Source organism: Macaca fascicularis, chromosome 5 (genome assembly GCF_037993035.2).
Source record: "Macaca fascicularis isolate 582-1 chromosome 5, T2T-MFA8v1.1".
Taxonomy (NCBI): Eukaryota; Metazoa; Chordata; class Mammalia; order Primates; family Cercopithecidae; genus Macaca; species Macaca fascicularis.
Window position 1 is genome coordinate 94,387,314 of NC_088379.1, and position 23,473 is coordinate 94,410,786.

The following is a 23,473-nucleotide window of genomic DNA, read 5'->3' on the forward strand; positions in this document are numbered from 1 at the left end:
ATCCACCCACATCGGCTTCCCAAAGTGCTGGGATTACAGGTGTGAGTCACCGCGCCCAACCAAAATGATTATTTTTAAATAGTGATAAACACATATTAAAACTCTGCTTATTTTTCAGTTATATCTATATGTCAATAGATACAGCCCACATAAATGAAATTTTTGTGTTCTCAGTAACGTTTTAGAATATAGTCAGCCTTTGCCAGGCGCGGTGGCTCATGCCTGTAATCCCAGTACTTTGGGAGGCCAACGCGGGCAGATTAACTGAGGTCAGGAGTTCGAGACCAGCCTGACTAACATGGAGAAACCCCGTCTCTACTAAAAATACAAAAAAATTAGCTGGGCGTGATGGCACATGCCTGTAATCCCAGCTACTTGGGAGGCTGAGACAGGAGAATCGCTTGAGCCTGGGAGGCAGAGGTTGTGGTGAGCCGAGATCATGCCATTGCACTTCAGCCTGGGCAACAAGAGTGAAACTCCGTCTCAAAAAACAAAAAGCAAAACAAAACAAACAAACAAACAAACAAAAATTATGTTAAAAATATTATTTTTAAATAGTGATAAATACATATTAAAACTCTCTCTTTTCCAGTTATATCTATATATCAATAGATATAGACCACATAAATGAAATTTCTTTGTGTTCTCAGTGACATTTAAGAATATAGTCAGCTCTTTGTGTCCATGGGTTCCACATCTATGGATTCAACCAATCTAAGATCAATAATATTTGGGGAAAAAACGCTTCTTTATTGAACATGCAGACTTTCTTTTCTTGTCATTATTCACTAGACAATACAACAACTCTTTAAATAGCATTTACATTGCATTAAGTAAAAGTAATCTAGAGATGACTAAAAGTATACAGGAAGAATGTGCATAGGTTATATGCAAAATACAACATCATTTATATCAGGGACTTAAATTGTCCATGAATTTCGGCACCCAAGGGAGGTCCTGAAACCTAACCCCCCACGGATATACCTAAGCATAACAATATAGCAAAGGGGCTTGAAACGAAAGTTTTGAAAACTGCTGTTGTGCAGCAAAATATAATTTGTAACAGCTTATTTTATGACTCCATATTATTAAGCATTGAATATGGAAAAGGAGTGGTAAAAGTGCTATGAACAAAAATCTTGAAGCTCTGTCTTTCAGCACATTGAGAATGATATCTGTAGAATAATTTCCTAGGATAACTAATGAGAAAATACACATTTTTAGCTGTTTGATAAATAGTTACAAATTTCACTGCAGCACTTGTACTTTTACCTGCAGCTAGTGCTTATTTCCTTCTGTGCTCATAAACATTGGAAGATGCAGCTACTCATAGTTGCAGATTAAATTTCTCTGATTATTCGTGAGATTATACTTACTTCTACTGTTGTGAATTTCCTGGTCACAGCATTTTTTCATTTTTCCCTTGTGTGTTTTTAATTGTTTTATATGTGTTCTCTCTATATAAAGACTATTAAATGTTTTCTCTATATAATGTGAATACTCTTATCATCATGTTATTTATTTTGTTCCTGGGCTTTTGTTTTATTTTTGACATTTAGAATTCTAAAAATGTTACACCGTGAAACCTCTCTCTTTTTTTAACTCTACACGTAGAAATTCCTTTTCAGCTCCATTATAACATATATACCCATATTGTCTTTCAATACTTTTGCTATTTTATTTTTATGTTTAAATATATAATCTACCTGGTATGGGTTACAGATCTAACAGCAATTATTTATAAAATAGCATGTTAGTTATTCCAAATTTATAAAAATAAAAGCTAAACCTTATTTTTAAAAATAAAGCACACATCTATTTATTCATTCAACAGGTACTCTTTAAGGCAATAGAGTGTACAGAGGAGTAAATAAAATTGTAGTTCCTGCCTTTATGGAGCTTACATTCTCATGGAATAGACAGTCAATAGACAAGGAAAAATACGTAAATTAGGAGTGTAAATTAGGAATTCTATTGTATGTAGATTGAATGTGAGATGCTTGTTAAATATTGAAGTGGACTTCTTCAACTGGCAGGGCCGCAGGGGCATATAAGATGTGCAGTTTTGGCTGGGCACAGTGGCTCACGCCTGTAATCCCAGTACTTTGGGAGGCTGAGGAGGGAGGATCACTTGAGGCCCAGAGTTTGAGACCAGCCTGGTCAACATAGTGAGACAAAACAAAAAAAAGAAAAGTGCAGTCTCACAGAGCCCATATTCAGAAGGGCCCTATGCTTTGCTGTCAACATCTTAACATTTTTAATAATTGTTGAATCTGCCCCCCAACATTGCCCTGAGGGGTGGAGGATGGGGAGAACAAATTAACTAGCTGGTCTTGCCAACTGGACATAACTACCTGGAATATAATGAAGAGGCTAGAGCTAGAAGTATAATTTTTGGAGGCTTATGAATAAAGATAGTGTTTAAAATCACAGAACTGAATGAAAGCACCCAGGAATGAGTATAGGTTGAGAGGACGTCAGAGGACTGAGACTTGGGGTTCTCTAAATTTGAGAAGTCTTGAAAAGAAGAAAGCTTATACGGAAGAGACTAAGAAAAGATATCCAGTAAGGCCAGAGAAAAACCAGGAGACTATAATGTTACATTAAGCAAAGTGAACAAAGTGCTTCAAAAAGGAGTGATCAGTTGGGTCAAATAGTGCTGAGAGATAGCGTAAGATGAGGACAGTAGACTGACCTTTGGATTTGCCATGATGGAGGTTGTTGTTCTCAACAAGAACACATTAAGTGGTGTGTGGGTTGAAGAATGAGAGGAAAGGATATAAAGACAGCAAGTACATACAATCCTTTATCAGAGATTTGCTCCAACAGAGAAGAGGGATATTGTTTCTAGAGAGGGATTACAAAAATGTTGAGAGCTATTTACTGCAAATTTCTTTGCTCATGGGACTAGTCTAGAAAAAAAGGGGAAAGTGATGATATAAAGGAGGGAGGTGACTATTGAAACACAGCCCTTGAGCGAGAGGGAATGAGACTCAGAGTACACATACAAGAATACACATACATGACCCTAGAGATGTGCAGGTTCAGCTCATCCACTGTAATGGGAGAGAAGGCAGAGTATAAGGATGCAGATGCGAATATGTTGGTAGATTTGGGAGGTAGGAGGATAAAAGCAGTCTTTCATGATTGCTGCTTGAAATAAGATAAAAACTTCCGGACTGTGCTATTATATTTTGTAGATCTAAACCATGCTCACATCTCTATTGAATTGAAAGTCAATGTTCTCAGAAAATGAAGGTGGGAGGGAGAAGAGTGAGAATCCTAAATTAGTTTTTTGAAAAATTACGTTCACATTTTTGACAAGAGGGCCAAAACAACAATTCCATGGGAAAATAATATTCTTTTCAGCAAATGGTGCTGGGACAACTGGATATATACAAGCAAAAGAATGAAACTAGACTCATACCACACACCACATGTAAAAACTAACTCAAAATAGATCAAAGACCTAAATGTAAGAACTAAAACTATAAAACTCTTAGAAAAAAACACATATGTAAATCTTCATGATCTTACATTATGCAACAGTTTATTAGATGTGACATCAACATTATAAACAAGAAAATAACAGATTAATTAGACTTCAACAAAATTAAAAATTTTGTGCTTCAAAGGACACTATCAAAAAATTGAAAAGACGCCGGGCACAGTGGCTCACGCCTGTAATCCCAGCACTTTGGGAGGCCGAGCCGGGCAGACCACAAAGTCAGGGGTTCACGACCAGCCTGACCAACATGGTGAAACCCTGTCTTTATTAGAAATACAAAAATTAGCCGGGCCTGGTGGCGCGCGCCTGTAATCCCAGCTACTCAGGAGGCTGAAGCAGGAAAACTGTTTTGAACACAGGAGGCGGAGGTTGCAGTGAGCCGAGATCACACCACTGCACTCCAGCCTGGGTGACAGAGTGAGACTCTGTCTCCAAAAAAAAAAGAAGAAAAATTGAAAAGACAACCCATAGAATACGAGAAAATATTTGCATATCATATATCTGATAAGGGTCTTATATCCAAAATAAAGAATTAACAGAGAATTTGAAAAGACATTTATCTAAAGAAGATATACAATTGGCCATTAAACACATGAAAAGATGTTCAACATCATTATTCATTAGGGCAATGCAAATCAAAACACAATGAGACATCGCTTCATATCCAGTAGGATGGCTATAATAAAAAAACATGGTAACAAGCGTTGGTGAAGATGTAGTGAAACTAGAACCATCAAACACTGCTGAAAGGAATGCAAAACTAGGCAGTTGCTCTGTCATTCCTCAAAAGGTTAAACATAGAGTTAACATATGACTCAGCAATTCTACCCCTAGGCTTATACCCAAGGGAACTGAAAATATGTGCCCATACAAAGGCTTCTACAGAAATGTTCATCCTAGCATTATTCATAATAGCGAAAAAAAGTGGATACAACCCAAATGTCCATCAACTAATGAGTAGATAAGCAAAATGTGGTTCATATATACAATGAAATATTTATTTATTCAGACATAAAAAGGAGTGAAGTACTGATACATGCTACAACATGGATGAGCCTTCGAAACATACGCTAAGTGAAAGAAGAGAGACACAAAAGAACACATATTATGTGATTCTATTTATATAAAATGTGCAAGAGTTACAGGGAACTTCATAGACAAGAGGAAATTTAAACTGACTATTGACAAAGTGGGAGAAGGACACTCCAGATAAAAGGGAAAATGTTAGCAGAGATATGGAACTGTGAAACTACGGGGAAACATTTGAAATAATGTGGTTGTAATGTAGCTCAGATATAGGATGAAGAACCATAGAAGCGTTAACCAGGAAGGTAGGCTTAGCCAGATTTTTAAAGACCTTTGAAGACCTTGAACTTTATTCAACAAGTCCTCTTTGCTTTTACATCACTTCTGTTGTGCTGCTTTTAAACATCTTTCTATTATATGCTATTGTTAACCATGTGTCAGTTTGTCTCAATTAATGGACTGGTAGATGGTAGACACCTAACAATACACACCACACCTTAGTTCTGTCTGGCCCCTCAGGGCCCAGTGCATATGTGCAGTACATAGATTGTGCCCAATATCAATCTGTTAACTTTGAATTAGTAAAATAAATCCAGCTAAGATCATAGGAGTCCAGATATACTCTGTTGATCTAAATGCCACTAGAAATTATTTGAAGATATGACAATACATTTCTTTGCCATTACTTATCTATCATTTCATTAACTACTCATACTGTATACAGAATTAGAAAAAACATTTAATTGAAGTTTGGATTCCAGTAAAATGTCAAAATTCAAGTAGTCATAGCAATTGTATTGAAGGGCAGATTTTGGTGAATGAGTAGAGAACAATTTGCTCTTTAATAATCAAAATACTGAAATATCGGAGACTTTCATTTGAAAAGGAGACTGGAGTTAAGCCTAGAAAATATTTTTAATAGATATTTCACTTATATGAAATAGTTTATCTAAGGCCTTGGGATATTTTTTCATGGGAACTAGTGGCAGTCAAGAATAAATTACAAAATGGTCTGCATGAAAAGATACAGTTAGATATTTCTTCTAATCCAGTTTGAGAGGTTGGGGCCCTTTTCCAGTCTACCTTTCAATACATCTTTCTTACGAAAGTCAGAGAGTAGAAACATCCCAGGAAATGGCAGTTCTGCAGGGGAACTGCGTGCTGAAGTGCACGCTGTGCTTTTCATAAGGCAGCCTGAGACGCTCCCTCATTCATACGGGTGCTACTTTAGCTGCCCATGCAGTCGGCTATGATATTTGGTAATTTTTCAAATTATATTGTACATATGATTATAAATCTTGTATCTAAGAAGCCTTGCTTCATTTCAGCTTCAGTAGTCAATTAAAAAATTCTGAAACTTGGCTCCAAGTAGCAGAGAGTGAAACACTGTAAGGGAACAAACACATGTTCAGGAAGTAATTGGAGTGCCCTTCGTGAAGTACAAACACAGGATAGTTATGACTGCTTTTTTTGCTGGCTGGACTTCAGAAATGAAGTCAGTCATATTTAATTGCAGATTAGATACCTTGAAGGGCAATGGTTACAGTTAACATTGTAAACACTGATTCATTATTAATATTGCTGAAAGTTTGATTCTCATGAAATGCACTATTATAATACATTATTAAATTATAAAGTGTTCTTTGACAAGTGTCACAAGGCACAAACTTTCTGCCACAAGTGCAGAGAGCTGCATAGAAATATTACGAGCCTTGTAAAACAATGGATTTCTCCCAGATAGATGGACAGACATGCAACAAGATGGACAGCGACTATGTGGGGACAATGAGAGCGCATGGCTGTCCTGACTTCTGTAGTATCTCTAAGGGTGTACAGTACAGGATTCCCTTGGGTCAGTACTTTCCAAGGATCTGAAGAGAGAAACTGACACATTAAAAAATTATATTATTTTAGAGTCAGACTTCAATCTCTAACCTAGGTCTAGGTCAGCTAGATGAAGAACGGTTAGTGTTCTCATCTGACAGTGGAATTCAAATTCAAAGTGGGCACATATAACAATATCACAATAACAACTAGGGCAGCAGCAACTGAGGACATGCCACCTCGGTACTAGCGTGAACACAAAGGAGACCTAACACACAGTCTCTCTTCTTCAGAAACTCATAATCAGGTTGGAAAGAAAATATAAACACATACTTTTTATGTGGGAAAGGAACTCAAGGTAGAAGTCAGGTAGGAAATAATAGTGAAATAATCACAGCCTGAAACTGTATTTAATCCCAGCCTGACTCTAATAACTACATGATCTTAGATAATTCACCTAACTCAATAAATATTTGTGAAATGAATAACCTTTTCAGAATCATAGGTTCTTCATCCAAGGTCATTTTGCAGATCTGACATTATTGTTACAGGGCTGCCTGACAGAGTGTGATATAACCAAAAGATGTTATACATAGGGTTACTATAATTTGTAAAGCAAGTATCAAGACAAAATCTGACACATGATCAGATCATGAATAGACTATCTGGAACCAAGACAGTCCTGGAAAGTGTGGGTTCTCTGACGGCTCTAGGTATGCGAAAAAGACAAGTATAGAGTTGGGGGAAAGATAGCTGGAGGGGCAGGTAGCGGGCAGAGCAAGGAGCTCTTTGTAGGCTAGGCACAAGTAAGCCGCTATATAGTTCTGAGCAGGAGTGGAGTCTGTTTAAACTCCTGTGTCTGTGGAGATGGTAAGGGGTGAGGAAGCTGTGGGGCCCAATAAAGACAGTGAGCAGTGAGGCTATCAAAGAGCATTCTGGAGTTGGCTGGCTATGACTGCATGACAGGGGTAGGGAGAAGGGGAAGCGTTTGGGTTATCAGAGGGACTGGGAAGACACGTCTGCTAGTTAGAGTGACATGAGTGTGGCTCAGTAGAAAATTCTGAATGGGAAATACAGAACCAGAAGCCATCATATAGCATTAAGAGTTGAAGACAGAGGTACTGGAATAATTTGTGTGACAAAAATGAATCTAGTACATTAGTGGGATGGATAAAATGTACTAATTATCTAACCACAAGGTGATGGAGGCCTACATTAGGGTTGAGATAATGAGGAAAAAAAATGAGGAAAGGGATGTTGGAGACATTGAAAAAAAAACACTGACAAGGTTTGGTGACTGATGATAGAAAAGATTGTGAGTCTGGTGGTTGGGAGAATGAAATACAGAGCAAAGTTGAGAGAGAAAAATGAGAGTCAGTTCTGTCTGGGCATAGCGAGTTTAAGATACATCCTGAAGTGGAGATTGTCTGGCAAGCACTGGAGGCCTAGGACTGAGCTCAGGCCTGAGATACTGATTTCTATTTTTTTGCTTCTGTGGCACTAGACGAGCCATGGAAGGAACAGCAGACAGACAGAGCAGACAGCCCAGGAAGGAGACTTTGAGGACGCTGCAATTTGGACAGAAGGGCGAAGGAAGGAACATAGCAGCAGGAGGAAGCAATACAGGAAATAGGAGAATTTTCAAGAATCTGTGAAGCACCACAATACATTTACTAAATGAAAATTTTTTTAAAAAATTGAAAAAATGTGTGAGATACATTCCTGGGGAAATCCGTAGAAATAAGTCTGGAAGAACACATTACCAAACCTGTAATAGCACTTATCCCTGGGGGAGAAAGGAGTGAATTAGAATCATGAAGCAAGAGAATCAAAGGGAACTTTAGCCATCAGTGATGTATTAAATTTTTTAAGAAGAATGTATTTCCTCAATAATGAAAAAGTGTTGGGAAAAGGAATAAATAGGTAAGAAAGTACTTTTAGAATAGAACAATTCTCATCTGAAACACACTCTCCCACGGTAAGATTTATTTTTAATATACATTGAAAACTGATTTATTATGTTTCCCTCATTTATCTATCAAATTAAGAACACATCTGTAAGATAAGCAAAGACATTTTCCTTATGTATTCTTCATATTATTTTAGAGAAATACTTGGCATAGTGGTAGCTATTTCTTTATTCTCATTATAGAAAATAAAAACATTTAATATTAATCTCTTTATGAGACACCCGAGTACAAAACTTTCATTAATTGTGAGCTTATCTACAGTACCTTGAAAGAAGGCCATGAACTTCTGTTTACACTCAAACCTAATGACAATTTTCCTAGAGTCACAGAGCTTGTCTTAATCCTAGTAGCAAACTGGTTAACTTTTCTGCTTAAACACACAATGGAACTATGATTTTTTATGAAACTTCCAAGATGTTTCAGCCTTTTCTTTCTGTTTTAACGTCTCCCCGAAATACTGATTACTTCAATAACTTTTGATTACAGTACAGCAAGCTACAAATTGGAATCCTGCCAGGATGAGAAAACAAAGAGCATTTCCCCCCCCTTCCTCTCCCTGCTTAGGAATCACCTTTCATAAGAACCTGACCTTTATTCCCGCCACCATGCTCTGATGTAGTCAAAGAAAAGTATGAAGGACAAAAATCTCTTAAAATGTAATAAACGAACTCTCTCTGCAGACAGCATTGACTTAATAACAATGGCTGTATTTTAGCATTTTGTAATCAAGTGACATTCTTGTTAAAGCATATCCCTCCTCACTCCAGCTTTTTTTGCATTTGTATTTGTTTAAACAGTATTATTAAGGTATATTTTACATATCATAAAGCCCACCTATTTCTACAATTCAGTGACTTTTAGTAACTTTACCAAGTGATATTACCATTTAAGACAAGGACAAATAATAAATTGTTAACAAGAAGATTTGGAGAAAGATTTTGTGGGCTCTGTGTATTTTCCACACAGGCACATTTATTCTTTAATTTAAAATATATGAACTAGCCAATAACTTGTTCTGGCAAGTAACTGCAAATGAAAATAGCTTCATATTTCATTTTGGAAATAAAAATATGATTACATTATATTACACATTTAACATGATTTGGTTACTTCAAAGATATATAAAGGATTTAAAATTTATTTTTAATTATCTCCAATTATCTTTTGATAATTTGTCTCACAAGGAGGTAAATCAAATGAAAAAGTAAACATCTCTTCACAGATACAGTAGATCTATGGATAGAGACAGGAAGTTGAAAAAGTTTCCGTGTGATAGAGGTGGCCAGGTTAAACACGGATAATGTTGTTGTATCTAGACCTTGAAGGTTGTCTGGCTCTACTTTTAGAAACTAGAAAGTTGGGCTGGACATGGTGGTTCATGCCTGTAATCCCAGCACTTTGAGAGGCCAAGGTGGGTGGCTTGGTGAATCGCTTGAGCTCAGGAAGTCAAGGCTGCAGTGAGCTGAGTCTGCACCATTGTACTCTAGCCTGGGCAATAGAGTGAAAGCCTGTCTTAAAAAACAAACTAGAAAAAATATAAGAAATTTATAAATATAGGTATGGATTTGTTTTAACTGGGGATAACATATGACAACCAGAAGAACAAATAGTTGCTACAGCAATGGCTAGCTGTGCCTTCTCTCCATAATCTCACTTCTTGATTTGTATCACAGAAATACTGATTCATTCTTCAAAAGGAGGCTCTTGTTAACTCTGGAAGCAGGAAACTATTTTCATTTTCTGATTGGAAGAATAAAAATTACATAAACAACAAACATCTGAATTTTTCTTTTCACTATTTTACTTAAGGCATTTTTGACATAATTCTTTACAGGGTAATTTGGCAAAATAACATTGACACTAGCTCTTGTCACCTAGCCACTTGACTATGATTTTTAAACTAGAGAAGAAAACTGTAAAGAGGACTACTATATCTGTGCCTCTTATTCTTTTCCAATTGTTCCTTAATGGCCAAGGCTAATTCTTCTATTGCTTATGACCTTCTCTCTCTGCCGTGCAGAAGGTGCACCGCCCACCACTGTTTGTTCACAGAAGCTATAATGTGAAAAGTGTCCTTATGGTTGTACAGCACCCAAGCTGCCTTACAGAAGATACGGCCACCTGGTCTCTGGATTCTCTCCTGGAGGTCCTTGTTCTATTACCTCCTGGCTTGCAACATCAGCTTCTCCTCTCCACTGGCTCTGCCCCTTAAGCATCTAAACCTGCCAACATTTGACTCATTAAAATATTTAAAAAACCCAGAAGAAACACAAGAAACATTGAAAAACTCCAACCCTTTCTGGACCAAGCCCCCCTATAAGCAGTAGTCTATTTTCTCCCACACCTTCAAGGGACAAAGACTTGTCCACACCTGCCTGTTCTCAGTAACTGACAATGACTTCACGAAGGCTCTTACTTGCACTGAATTGCTCCAAAGGCCTGCTTGTTGGTCTCCCAGCACCTCTTACTATTTCCATTCATCTTTCCTTGTTCCTTACCTTTCCATGGTTGTCATAGGATCTTTGATAAGATACAAATCTATTTATATCATTTTTCTACTTATATTCCTAGAATTACTCCCTATCATTTTCAAGAGAAAATCCAAACATGGGATATGGTTTTTCACGACCTGATCTATTTAGCTTAGTCTCTTAATTCACCTTTACCTTCCCCTACATTCTACACTGTAAACTGCAGATGTCCTGAGTCCACTGCCACACTTGCAGCTCTCCCAAATTGTCCTCACTGCCCTGAATGTCCTCACACTTGTTGCTTTTTCTTCCAGGGGCACCCTTGTCTCTATTTCCCTGCCTGATAAACTCTTAACTGTTTTGTATTGTATTTGAATTGTATTTTATGTTTCTATGTATTGTGAATTGTATTTTATGTTTCTCAAGAAAAGCACCTGAATCTTATTTATGATTTCAGTGTCTAGTACATAATAGGCACGTAGCAAATGTGTTTTTAAGGCAAATTATTGAATTTTTATTCATTCATCTTCTATCTCTCCAAGTGGGAGATTTACATTTTTCCAGTAAATGCCACATAACTAGATTTCAATAAAGATTAATATCTGTTGAAGGAACCAACACTGCAATTGCCTCCAAACTCTACCTCTTCCAATCTGTCCTGCACACTGATGGAAGGTTACTTTTCCTAATATACTAACTCCCCATGGTATCTGTCACCTCCCCTAACCAGCTCAAACTTTCATTGGCTTCGTATTACCTCTAGGATAAAATCGAGGTTCTCTCATTTCGTTTCTTTTGCATTTGCTATAATCTCTGCCTGGAATGCTCTTTCCTTGATTTTTACAGACTTTTTCCCCCTCCTTTTGTCTCAGAACAAACTTTCTCTGACTACTCAAACTAAAATGATCTTTGTGTCAGTCTATTAAACTGTTATAATTTCTTAATACCTTCCATTTATTAGAGCTGAAGTCATCTCCCTCACAGTCTTTTTTTCTATCATGTCTCTCTGTTGCTCTCCTCATTAGAATCTACGGTTCCTTAACACAGGGGCCTGGTTGGTTTTGTTCATTGCTCTGCATCTCCAGTCTTAAAGCAGTTCCTAGAACCAGAGGTTAACCACTCAAACATTTGTTCAACGAATGAAAGAATGAAAAAATACTTGAACCAGGCATTCAAGGTCCCCTATGACCTGGCCTCACTCCGCCTTTCCAGCCTTATCTCCAACTACTTCCAGTTACAATTTCCAAAATACCTGTTATACCTCCTAAATAAGCATATCTACAATACTCTTGTCTTCTTTCTCTTCCTATCTAAATTATCTTCACCATCTTCATCATCTAAATTATCTTCATCAGATCCAGCTCAAATGCTATGTCTTCTATAAGGCAATACAAAGTGGCAAGCTCCTTAACTACATTATATCTCTGTTTAATAACTTCTTTCAACTTCCTGGAGTATTTTTATTTTAAAAATAGGTTATAAGTTATAATGGAAGATATTATTAAAATGAAAATTATATAATTTCTGGAATTATGGTAATTCTAGTAGTAAATAAAATTCAAGCTACTAGTAAATAAAATTCAAGCCCAAATTTACCTATTTTAAGAAAATTGTGGCCTGGCGCAGCGACTCATGCCTGTAATCCCAGCACTTTGGGAGGCCGAGGTAGGGGGATCATTTGAGGTCAAGAGTTCGAGACCAGCCTGACCAACAAGGTGAAACCCCATCTCTACTAAAAATACAAAAAAAAAAAAAATTACCTGGGCGTGGTGGCACATACCTGTAGTCCTAGCTACTCTGGAGACTGAGGCAGGAGAATTGCTTGAATCTGGGAGGCAGAGGTTGCAGTGAGCCGAGATTGCACCACTGCACTCCAGCCTGGGCAACAGAGTGAGACTCTGTCTCAAAAAACATTGCAGGTTTTTTTCTTCAAGTATACCAGAGAAGTCTGCTTTCAGTTATAATGTGCAACAAGCAACATTCAAAATTAGTCTGTGAGAGTTGGTTCCAGTGACAACTTTGATTTCCATTTTAAATTGCAGATAATATTTTCCACTGAACATACTATGAGAAAGCATCCAAAGATAACAATTCAACTTTAACTCTGAGCCTAACATAACTTCTGTTGATTAAATCACTTGTTTCAATCTGGAAAACAAAACAACTAGAATGCTTCTGTGATAAGAACTGTTAGAAAATTCTCAAAACATAGAGTGAATTTTAAATATCTTTACTGATCTATATCCTATAAACTCCAGTGGTAGATCAATGCAGAAATACCTACATATGTGGGCCTAAACATAAGAGCGGATAATGCAATATGGATTGTGTAGATAAAGAAAACGTGCCAACCTGGGTACCAACTTGGCACTACTAGCATCCTCTGCTGAATTCATGTCTTCCAAGCAGGATTTTCTACGGCTTAGCCACAAGCTGAGCTGAGGAATGCCATCAGATAGCTCTGGTTGCAGTACTCTGTGTGTCTGAATAGATCCCTCACTCCTGGACTTTGGGATCTAAAAGGAAAAAAAAAAAAGAGGGATGGTAGAGAGCTAGATAAATGTTAAAGTCTTTCAAATTAAGTTTTTGGAAAAAGACAATTTATTCTAATTTTGCAATAATCCAATTTATAACACCCCAGAAAAACATCAAGCTAAAAATGAAATTTAAACTACATATAAAAATGATATAGCAAAGGGCACAGGGAAGGGGAGATACAAATATTTCCAAGGAGAACATTCAAATCTTATATACCCCATACCCTACCGAGAAGATTTCTATTCTGACAGAAATCTTCCCCAGGCCCACCCCTCCTTAGAATAATCATTCTATGTAATGAGAAGTGATATGGGAGTATGTCAGACTGGCAACTTGGATTGAAGGAAATAAAAAATAGTTGGAAAGAGGTGGGGAAAAAAAGAACTAAGAACCACTGGAATAAAGGATGCCAGTGTCTGAAAGGTATTCAGAAATATTTACTACCAAAAAGCAACACACGAATTTGCTGATGGTTTCTATTGTAGCCCTCTTTTGTAGGGCAAAGTAAGATCTAACAAACTTTTGATTAAGGTAGTAAATAGGAAAAACACAAGCTTTTTAGTTTTCTTTTATCTCGGAATGCATGGGCAACACATGTCTCAAATGAATCCTGGGGGTACTGACTTCTCAGACTGTATCTGAAGTTATGTTCCCTCTAGCCCCCCAAATACCCTCACGTTCTCTTATTTTAGATCAGAATGAGTATCAATACAATCAATATTGTTTTCCTTTAAAATGTAAAAAGCATTATGCCAGAATTGTAGGAAAAATTAGAAACCTCGGATCAATTGTATTTGGTACACTGGAAGTTTTTTCTTGTGTCTAGGAATTTTCCCATGCTTGTCCTTACATCTGGAATGTCATGTGCTCACCATCAGCGACTCAACTGCCTCAAACCAAACGAATCCTAACTTCCTTTGAGGCTGAGATAACTCCAGTGGAGTTTCTCTAACAAGCTTCAGGTCTTTTTTTTTTTTTGAGACATAGCCTCGCTCTGTCACCCAGGCTGGAGTAGTGCAGTGGTGTGATCTTGATTCACTGCAACCTCCACCTCCCGGGTTCAAGCGATTCTCCTTCATCAGCCTCCTGAGTAGGTGGGATTACAGGCGTGCACCACCAAGCCAGTGTAATTTTTGTATTTTTTGTAGGGATGTGGTTTCACCATGTTGGCCTGGCTGGTCTCAAACTTCTGACCTCAAGTCATCTGCCCACCTTGGCCTCCCAAAGTGCTGGGATTACAGGCTTGAGCCACAGTGCCTGGACTTAACTTCAGGTCTTAATGACCGAAATTTCCCAACTCTGAATTTCCATAACACACTACCACGTAGTCTACCCTTGATTACACATTGCCTGATACTTTAATCTGAGTTTTTTCATGTTTCTAGGTCATATGGTCTCAATGGGTTCTTTGCAGATTGAGATTATAGTCTCCTCCTATTTTTTATCTTTCTCTCTCCTTCCTTTTATTCTTCTTGTTAACATTTTTACCATAAAGTCTAGCAAAGTTTTGGATCTATTAATAAATACTTATATTGTGAGACAATCCACTAGTCAACCACAAGGTATTCTTAAGACATTGACTATCCTGGGGGATAGTCAGTAAAACAGATAGGTTTTAAAATAATATGGGAATAATTATGAACATAAATATTGAATAAATTCATGCCTCTATGAAGATTATATAAAACAATATATGAAGAAATATGTACAATTATGACTTGTCAATTAAAAATAACATTAATTTACAAAACCAAACAACACACACAAACAAAATATATGAGCATAATTTGGTAAAGAGATATATTTAGGATAGAGCAAAGTGAACACTCAATAAAAGCTAGTTTTTATTATTATTGTTGTTACATAAAATTTGCCCAAATCTGGTGACTGCTAATTAATTTTTCATGACATTTCTTTGTAGAGCATTTTTAAGTTCATAAAATCATGAAAGCAAGGAAAAATTTTTAAAAAATTATAAACTTACAAAAACACTTCTGTAGTCCATATTTGCCAAGATTGACTTTTTTATTGACAAAAATTATATATATTCATCCTATACATGTTGTTCTGAAATATGTATACACTGTGGAACAGCTAAACAGATAATTAACATACGCATTACCTCACATACATTTTTTGTGGTGAGAAAACTTAAAATCTACTCTCTTAGCAATTTTCAAGAATACCAAGAATACTTTTTTAAAAAAAACATTAATAGCAAGAACATGGAAGTAAAAATATATGCTATTATATATTTCATTCAGGAGTTCCTTTTGATGTGATTATTTTTCAAAAGAGTAGACATGAAAAATCAATACAAACACTGAAAATGCAGTAAGATTTCAAACTAATTAGCCAAAAAAATCTCACATTTAGACTTAATTCCCTGCCCATATTAAAGCAAGCACAAGGACAGTTGTTTCACAACATTTCATGGTGTTAAAATAAGGAGACTGTGATGGTTAACAATGAGTGTCAACTTGATTGAAGGATGCTAAGTATTGTTCCTAGGTGTGCCTGTGAGGGTGTTACCAAAAGAGATTAGCATTTGAGTCAGTGGACTGGGAGGAGCAGACCCACCCTCAGTCTGGGTGGGCACCATCTAGTCAGCTGCCAGCTCAGCTAGGATAAAAGCAGGCAGAGGAACGTGGAAGGACTAGACTGGCTGAGTCTTCTAGCCTCCATCTTTCTCCTGTGCTGGATGCTTCCTGCCCTTGAACATCAGACTCCGGGTTCTTTGGCTTTTGGACTCTTGGACTTACACCAGTAGTTTGTCAGGGGCTTTCAGACCTTCAGCCACAGACTGAAGGCTGCACTGTCGGCTTCCCTACTTTTGAGGTTTTGGGACTCAGACTGGCTTCCTGGCTCCTTAGCTTGCAGACAGCCTATTGTGGGACTTCACCTTGTGATCATGAGAGTTAATTCTCCTAATAAACTCCATGCTTTCATGAAACATATTCTAATCGAGGGGAAGACAGACAAGAAGTGGGCCCAGGAGGCCATTTAGACCCACCTTATCTCAACAAGAGTTGCTACTGGCTCCATGAGGCTCAGGCAAGCCCTGCTGGTCAGGGACTCCAAATCGAGCCAACAGCCTTACTGTAATAAATGGAGTGAATGTGCTGGAGAGACGTACCTGCAGCCTCTCTCATAACATGTGGCTGAAGCAGGAAAATGGCCAAGGGTTGGGGATACAGACTGGGGAGACCAGCTTTCTCTTTCCACTGCAGTTATAACTGACATCCACTAGTTCACACCACACTTTGCTTCTTTCTTTTAGTCATTTCTTCATTTATTTGATCACTTAGTAACTTTTGTATGTGAAGGTAAAAACTGTAAAACCCCCCAAACCCCAAACCACCTATGATGAACACTTTGCTCATAAGAATTCTGCCACTGGCTATTTGAGATAAAGATCTCGGTATATGCTGTGTGATTTATGTGTACAACTAAAATACAAACAATTCCAGGAATTTCAAAAAGAGTACATTCCATGCATGTATCTGCAGGTGTGCAGTAGCTCTAATTGTGGCATTTTTAAGGTACTTTAGTATTTAACATGCCATGGGAATAAAAACAAAGGAATGTTCTTTGAGACAGTAAAATTAGAAAACATTCTCTTAAATCCTGGTGCTGCTGCTGTTATAATTAGTATTTACTGAGCACTTATTCTATGCCAGGCATGGTTCCAAGAGATTTACATAAACCAACCCATTTAATTCTTACAACCACCCAAGGAGTCAAGAGCTGTTATTATTATCATTTGAAAGATGAGGAAACTGAGGCACAAAAAAATTTCATTTGTTCCAGTGAGTAAGTGGCAGAGTTACCATCAGAACCCAGATAGGCCTTAGTACCTGTGCTTAACCACTAGTCTATATACTTGGTTATATGTTAAATGTTGGAATTGCAAGAATAAATGGCATTTTAAATGAAAGTCATATTACCTACCATAATGCAACCATTTTCTTTTTGGGTATTAGAAGTTAAAATTTTCTTTTCTTTCAATTTATTTCTCTGGCACCTGTTGAAGCATTCTAGAAACATAGCCTTACGAAAAAAAAATTGAATTTGAGGACAAAACTAGATGGAAGATATGTTCATCATATTTTATTTACAATAGAATGAAAATGTAAGCATTCTAAATAACCAAATTACTATCATATGTAAATTATGGCATATCCACATGATAAAGGATTACTCAGCCATTAAAATACTTACAAAGTTTCAAATAAGATAGTAAAGTACTTTTTATGGGATATAGTATAAGCTAGTTTAGCAAATAAAAATGGAAAGGGGGGGTAGATATATACCTCCAATAAAACTAGGGTCATCATACTTAAAATACACAATAATTTGTTTTGAAAGTCAAAAAACAAATCGTCACAGTCAACACTAAAAATATTTTAAGATGGTCTAATCTTTAAAAATTGTATAAAGAACCCATCATCAAAAAAAATTATGTGATACCAGGCACTAAATTACCCTGATAAATTAATGTGACTGAAAATAAAAAAGACATTAAAATATCATACCTCAATCTTAATTTTGATACATTGCCCTCATATAACTGTGATGATACAACAGTAAGCTGTGAACATAGGCTCTCTGTTCTGTGGGAGAGTGTACAGTACGAATTATCTGCCATGCTAAGTGGATATGAAGCAGGAGGGATTTTGTTTACTAGACAGCTTCTTTTCCTTTGTGGAGGAGTAGAAGGTTTCTCCACTTAAAAGTTTCTTCCCAGAAAAGTAATGTGCTTGTGAGTCAACGGGAGGAAAATTAAAAATAATAATTTAGTAAGCTATTATGAGGCAGTATTGTAAGTAAGTAATTTTTAAAAGCTTAAGCATAACAAACTGATATTTTAGTCTAAGGAGTCACCCTAAGCACTGTTCAGTTGCTGTGCTTGCATTTTGAAAGTAAAAAAACTCTAAGTGTGGACTGGGCATGGTGGCTCACACCTGTAATCCTGGCACTTTGGGACGCCGAGATGGGGGATTGCTTGAGACCAGGAGGTGGAGACCAGTCTCAGCAACATAGTGAGATCCTGTCTCTACAAAATATATATATATATATATATATATATATTTTTTTTTTTTTTTAAATAGCCAGGCCTTGTGGTGTCTACCGATAGTCCCAACTACTTGGGAGGCTGAGGTGGGAGAATGGCTTGAGCCCAGGAGGTTGAGGCTGCAGTGAGCTGTGACCGTGCCACTGCACTCCTGTCTGTGTGACAGAGTGAGACCTTGTCTCAACATCCCCCACCTCCAAAACAAACAAACAAAAAACCAAAAAACCCAAGCTCTAACTCTATTCTTTTCATGGACTCTATATTCTTCATCAGGTTCTTTGAGAAGTGATCAGGAAAGGACAGAAAATTATGTTCAAGGCTCAAATGACTATGAAAGATTGAGATAGAAGGACAAAAGGAGTAGCACTAATTTTTAACACTTAGACTTTCTAAAGAAAGTTAGCCAGTCCTCCCCATTATCTTTGGCCTCTTCTCTCCTCCACCTATCACTTGTATGGAAGATGGCAAAGCTTCTTGCCTCTCTTTAATGTTCGTTAAACTCATAATCTTCATAAGAAGAAATGTGAAATAACAAAGTACCAGAAAAGAGATGCTTAGTTCTGAATTTGCAAAAAAAAAAAAAAAAAAAAAAAAAATACAGTTTTAATTTAAAGACCACAAAAAACTCTAAGTCATAAAAAGGCCTTTGTTTTTGCTTAAAAAAAGTTTCATTTAGCTTTCCAAAAAAGAGATTTGTTTACTAAACTGCTGCTACTCTCCTCATAGATAATTTAATGAATCCCTTCTGTGCCACGGTACTAGCTAACTAACGATCCAGTTTTTTTTTTTTCTGAGAAAATTATTAACATGCTTTAGGGAATATATATTTTTAGGAGGGGAGTAGTTTCTTACACATGCTTATCTTTTTTTATAATAGTAAAAATGGGACAATGATAAACAGTTAAAACTAATTAAAATCTCATCTTGATCCAAGTTTTAGAGCAAGTCTGTATTTCAGCATAATTCAATTTAACTTTGTGAGAAAAATCACCATATAGGAGAAAAAAGAAATTTTATACTTCTCAAAAAGTTTATGTTGAGGCCTAGCGTGGTGGCTCACCCCTGCAATCCCAGCACTTAGGGACGCCAAGGTGGGCGGATCACTTGAGGCCAGGAGTTCGAGACCAGCCTGGCCAACATGGTAAAACCCTGTCTGTACTAAAAATTAAAAAATTAGCCAGGCGTGGTGGTGCATGCCTGCAATGCCAGCTACTCAGGAGGCTGAGGCAGGAGAATCACTTGAACCTGGGAGGCCGAGGTTGCAGTGAGTGAAGATCGTACCACTGCACTCCAGCCTGGGCAACACAGCAAGACTCTATCTCAAAAACAAAAAACAAAAAACAAAAACCAAAAACGAAGCTTATCTTGAAATATAAGAGATCAAATCAATTACAGGTTCACAGTGTGGCCCAAGTAAGTAACACTCCTCAGTTTTTTGTTTTCCTCAACTCTGCCCTTCTCAGCTCCTCTCTCTTCTGCAAACTGGAAAGTGCCATTCCAGCAGAAATGTTTGTGGGTTTTGTTAACTGCTATAGCCCTGCCTCATAGAATAGCACTTAGCAAACAGTAGGTGACCACTAAATGTTTGTATAATGAATAAGAAACTAAGTAATAGCATCTACTTTCTTCCTAGAAACATTGAAATGTTAACAATCAGCTGATACTATAAAACATATTAATTCTATTGTGTAAACATTGCTCTTATTTAGAACTTTCATTTATATTCAATTTCAAAATCTGCCACTTAAAAATATTGATAGTACAGAGATCACAATAATCTGAATTTACAGAGTAAAAGAATGATTAATGCATGACCATGAGTCAAGAAACTACACTGGCTCTAACTATATGGCCCCATGGTAGAGCCATCTGTCCTGAGACGTGGGCTCAAGGAAATCTCACCTTTTAGAAACTGCTCAGGTAAATCTGTACATGGTAGTAGCGTGAGGTTTCTTATTAATTCTGACACAGTTCCATCTGCCATTTTACAAATTATTTGTTCAATTCTCTGACTTTAAGTCTTTTATCAGGAAAAAATTCAGGCAAAAAGTAATCGTTTAAACTGAGCATTGTAGGAATTAAGGTAGAAGACTTTAACAAATTTTCATTCTGTTACATAAAATTTTGCAGTAAAACACTTCATTTTGTATATTAATGTTCACAGCTGCATTATTCATGGTAGCCAAAAAGTAGAAATAACTCAAATGTCCATCAACTGATGCATGGATAAGCAAAATGTGGTATATCTGTAGGATGGAATATGATCAGTGAAAAAAGGAGTGAAGTACTGATACATGATAGAGCATAGATGAACCCTGAAAACATTATGCCAAGTGAAAGAAGGCAGAAACAAAAGGACACATATCGTATAATTCCACTGGCAGGAAATGTCCAGAACACACAAATCTAGGGAGACAAAAAATAGATTAGTGGCTGGCAGGGGATGGAGGAGGGAAAGTAACTGCAGATGGGTATGGGGTTTCTTTTGGGAGTAATGAAATGTTCTGGAATTAGATATTGTTCATGGTTGCACAACTTTGTAAATATATGAAAAACCACTGAATTGTAACCTTAAAAGGGTGAGTTTTACAGTATATAAATTATATCTCAATAAAGCTCTTACAACAAACAGGAAGGGAAGATCAAGTGTGTCAAATGCCGCTGACAAGGCGAATAATGAAATCTGAGAACTGACCGCTGAATTTGGCAATGTGCTGTTTCATTTTGTAGTAGGGATTGATTAGAGTGGGTTCCAGGCAAAAAAGGAGGAAGTGAAAGCAGAGAGCTTAAATAATTCTTTTTTTTTTTCTTTCTCCATTTTAGAAGGAGAGCTTATGTAATTCTTTCAAGCAGTTCTGCTGTGAAGAATAGCAAAGGAAAGAGGCGATTGCTAAAGAGGGCTGAAGAGTCAAAAGAGGGTTTTGTTTTCAAATAAGATGGAAAACACTATAGCATATTTCTATGCAAATGGGAATGATTCAGTAGACAGACATCAAACTGGTGACCCAGGAGAGGGAGGAGGAAGGAGGAACAATTGGGGGAGAGAGTTCTTGAGTGGGTGAGAGGGGATGGGATCATGAACACAGGGGAGGAGCCGATCTTAGTCAGGACTCGCAGCCCGTCCAGGAGATGGGAAGGAAGAAGGAAGAACACTGTGGGCCCAGAGGCAGGTGGTGGAGGGCTATGAGGGTGGGAGCAGGTGGATGCTGCCTCTTCTTGTTCTCAGTGAAGCAGCAAGTGAGGTCATCCTCTGAGTGTGAAGGGGTGAAGGAAGTGATGCCGGAGGCATCATGGCCAAGGAGAATGTATGAAGGAATTGCTTACAAGAGAGGCCAGGACCTCAGCTTAGTTGTGTGGGTTTCACCAGCTACATTCAGCTACTAAGACAGGCAAGGAGTGGTATAGTGTTGTTTTTAGAGGGAGCTGGGATTTTAAGGTTGCAGACACTATTAGCTTCTTTATTCTGGTGCTGCAATGTTGTCCTTATTAGAGTGAGTGATTTCCAAGTGTGTCTTTTTTATTTTTGTATCTCCTGCCTGTAAGTCTTCAATCACCTTCAGAACAGGTGATTAATGAATATTCAAAATAATATTTTCCTTATAAAAACAAATTCAGTAATTCCTTTGTTGCTTCTTTCCCCCCCTTGCTGCCTCAAACAAACAGCTGACACAATGTACTTATAAATTATATATTAAAAAACTATAGCTAGGTTTTCCTTACAGGTTTCTTTATATTTAAGTGGAGCAAAAATAATATGTTCAAAAAATAATTGCATTCCATTTTTCTGAGTACTCATTAAATAAATTCATCAAAGCACTAATCAAACATGAAAACAGCTTTTGATAACCTGATTCATGGGTTCTTAAAATATTATCTCACTCTTCTAGTATAAATATTATGGGGAAGAATTAAGCAGCCCAGGTTTCTTCCAAGAATGAGCATTAACGCCTCAGGAAAGGACGAGAATACTCAGGATTCTGTGCTCTAAGACTTACACCGTTCAGCAGTAATTGAGCTGCTTCTTCTGGAAAACTTCTAGAAATCATTCTTTCATCTATGACTGTGAATAGTAAGTACCACAATTATCCGGTGATCTGTTTGCGTTTCTATGATATATCAACAAGTGAATGTACATTTGGGTGGTGGGGAAGAAACACCTCCCACATTCCCTCAATAATAGTGAGGGGATGTTGCATTGAAAGGTTCTTCTGAAGGTGCTGTTTTGGGGAACAGGACAGCACATTTGTATCTGTGTGTATTTGTGAATGTGTACTGTGAGCATGACTGCCAGAAAATGATTAAAGGGATAAAACAAATGCCATTTATTCATAATCCAAGCTTTCTTTTAATGTAGGCCCTGCTGTAAACAAGGGAAGCTGATGGAATGTTTTGCAGTCCTTTTGCCAGACTCTGAGACTAATGAACCCTGTCCACAAAGCCAGCTGGAGATTGTAAGGCCAGGAGTCAGTGAGGTCCTCCATTAGTGTGCTGCTCATTGTGGCAAGGCTGTGAGGCATTACCAGTTATTTTATAAAATGTGTATTCTCAATGAACTAAAGCCATTTCTGTTGTCATAAATATAGGTGAACACTTTATTTTACAGCATATTCATTTACAGGGAAGAAACTGGCTTTAAACTCTCTTTTTCTCTGTTGCCAACTGCATGATGTGGAATAAGTCCCTTAACTTCTCTGAAGCTCAGCTGCCTCATCTGTATAATGAAAAACCTATATCTCACAAGTTATTACAAAAATTAAATGACATCTTTGGGAGTCTGAGGCGGGCGAATCACCTGAGATCAGGAGTTTGTGACCAGCCGGGTCAACATGGCAAAGCCTCATCTCTACTAAAAATACAAAAATTAGCCATGTCTGGTCCTGCATGCCTGTAATCCCAGCTACTCGGAGGGCTGAGGCAGGAAAATCGCTTGAATCCAGGAGGCAGAGGTTGCAGTGAGCCAAGATCATGCCACTGCACTCCAGCCTGGGCAACAGAGCAAAACTCTGTCTCAAAAAAAAAAAAAAAAAAAAAGTTAAACAAAATAAACCATGTATCATTAGTG

General features: G+C 37.3%; 1 protein-coding gene across 29 annotated transcripts in view; it reads right to left on the reverse strand.

The window, feature by feature from the left end:
* FAM13A (family with sequence similarity 13 member A) overlaps nucleotides 1-23,473 on the reverse strand; it is a 371,035-nt gene that overhangs the window by 112,771 nt on the left and 234,791 nt on the right. For all 29 annotated transcript variants that reach the window (XM_074040148.1, XM_074040145.1, XM_074040141.1 and 26 more), the window contains one exon: nucleotides 13,152-13,315. In XM_074040148.1, the coding sequence (XP_073896249.1) occupies nucleotides 13,152-13,315 (164 nt within the window). The remainder of the gene's footprint in view (nucleotides 1-13,151; nucleotides 13,316-23,473) is intronic.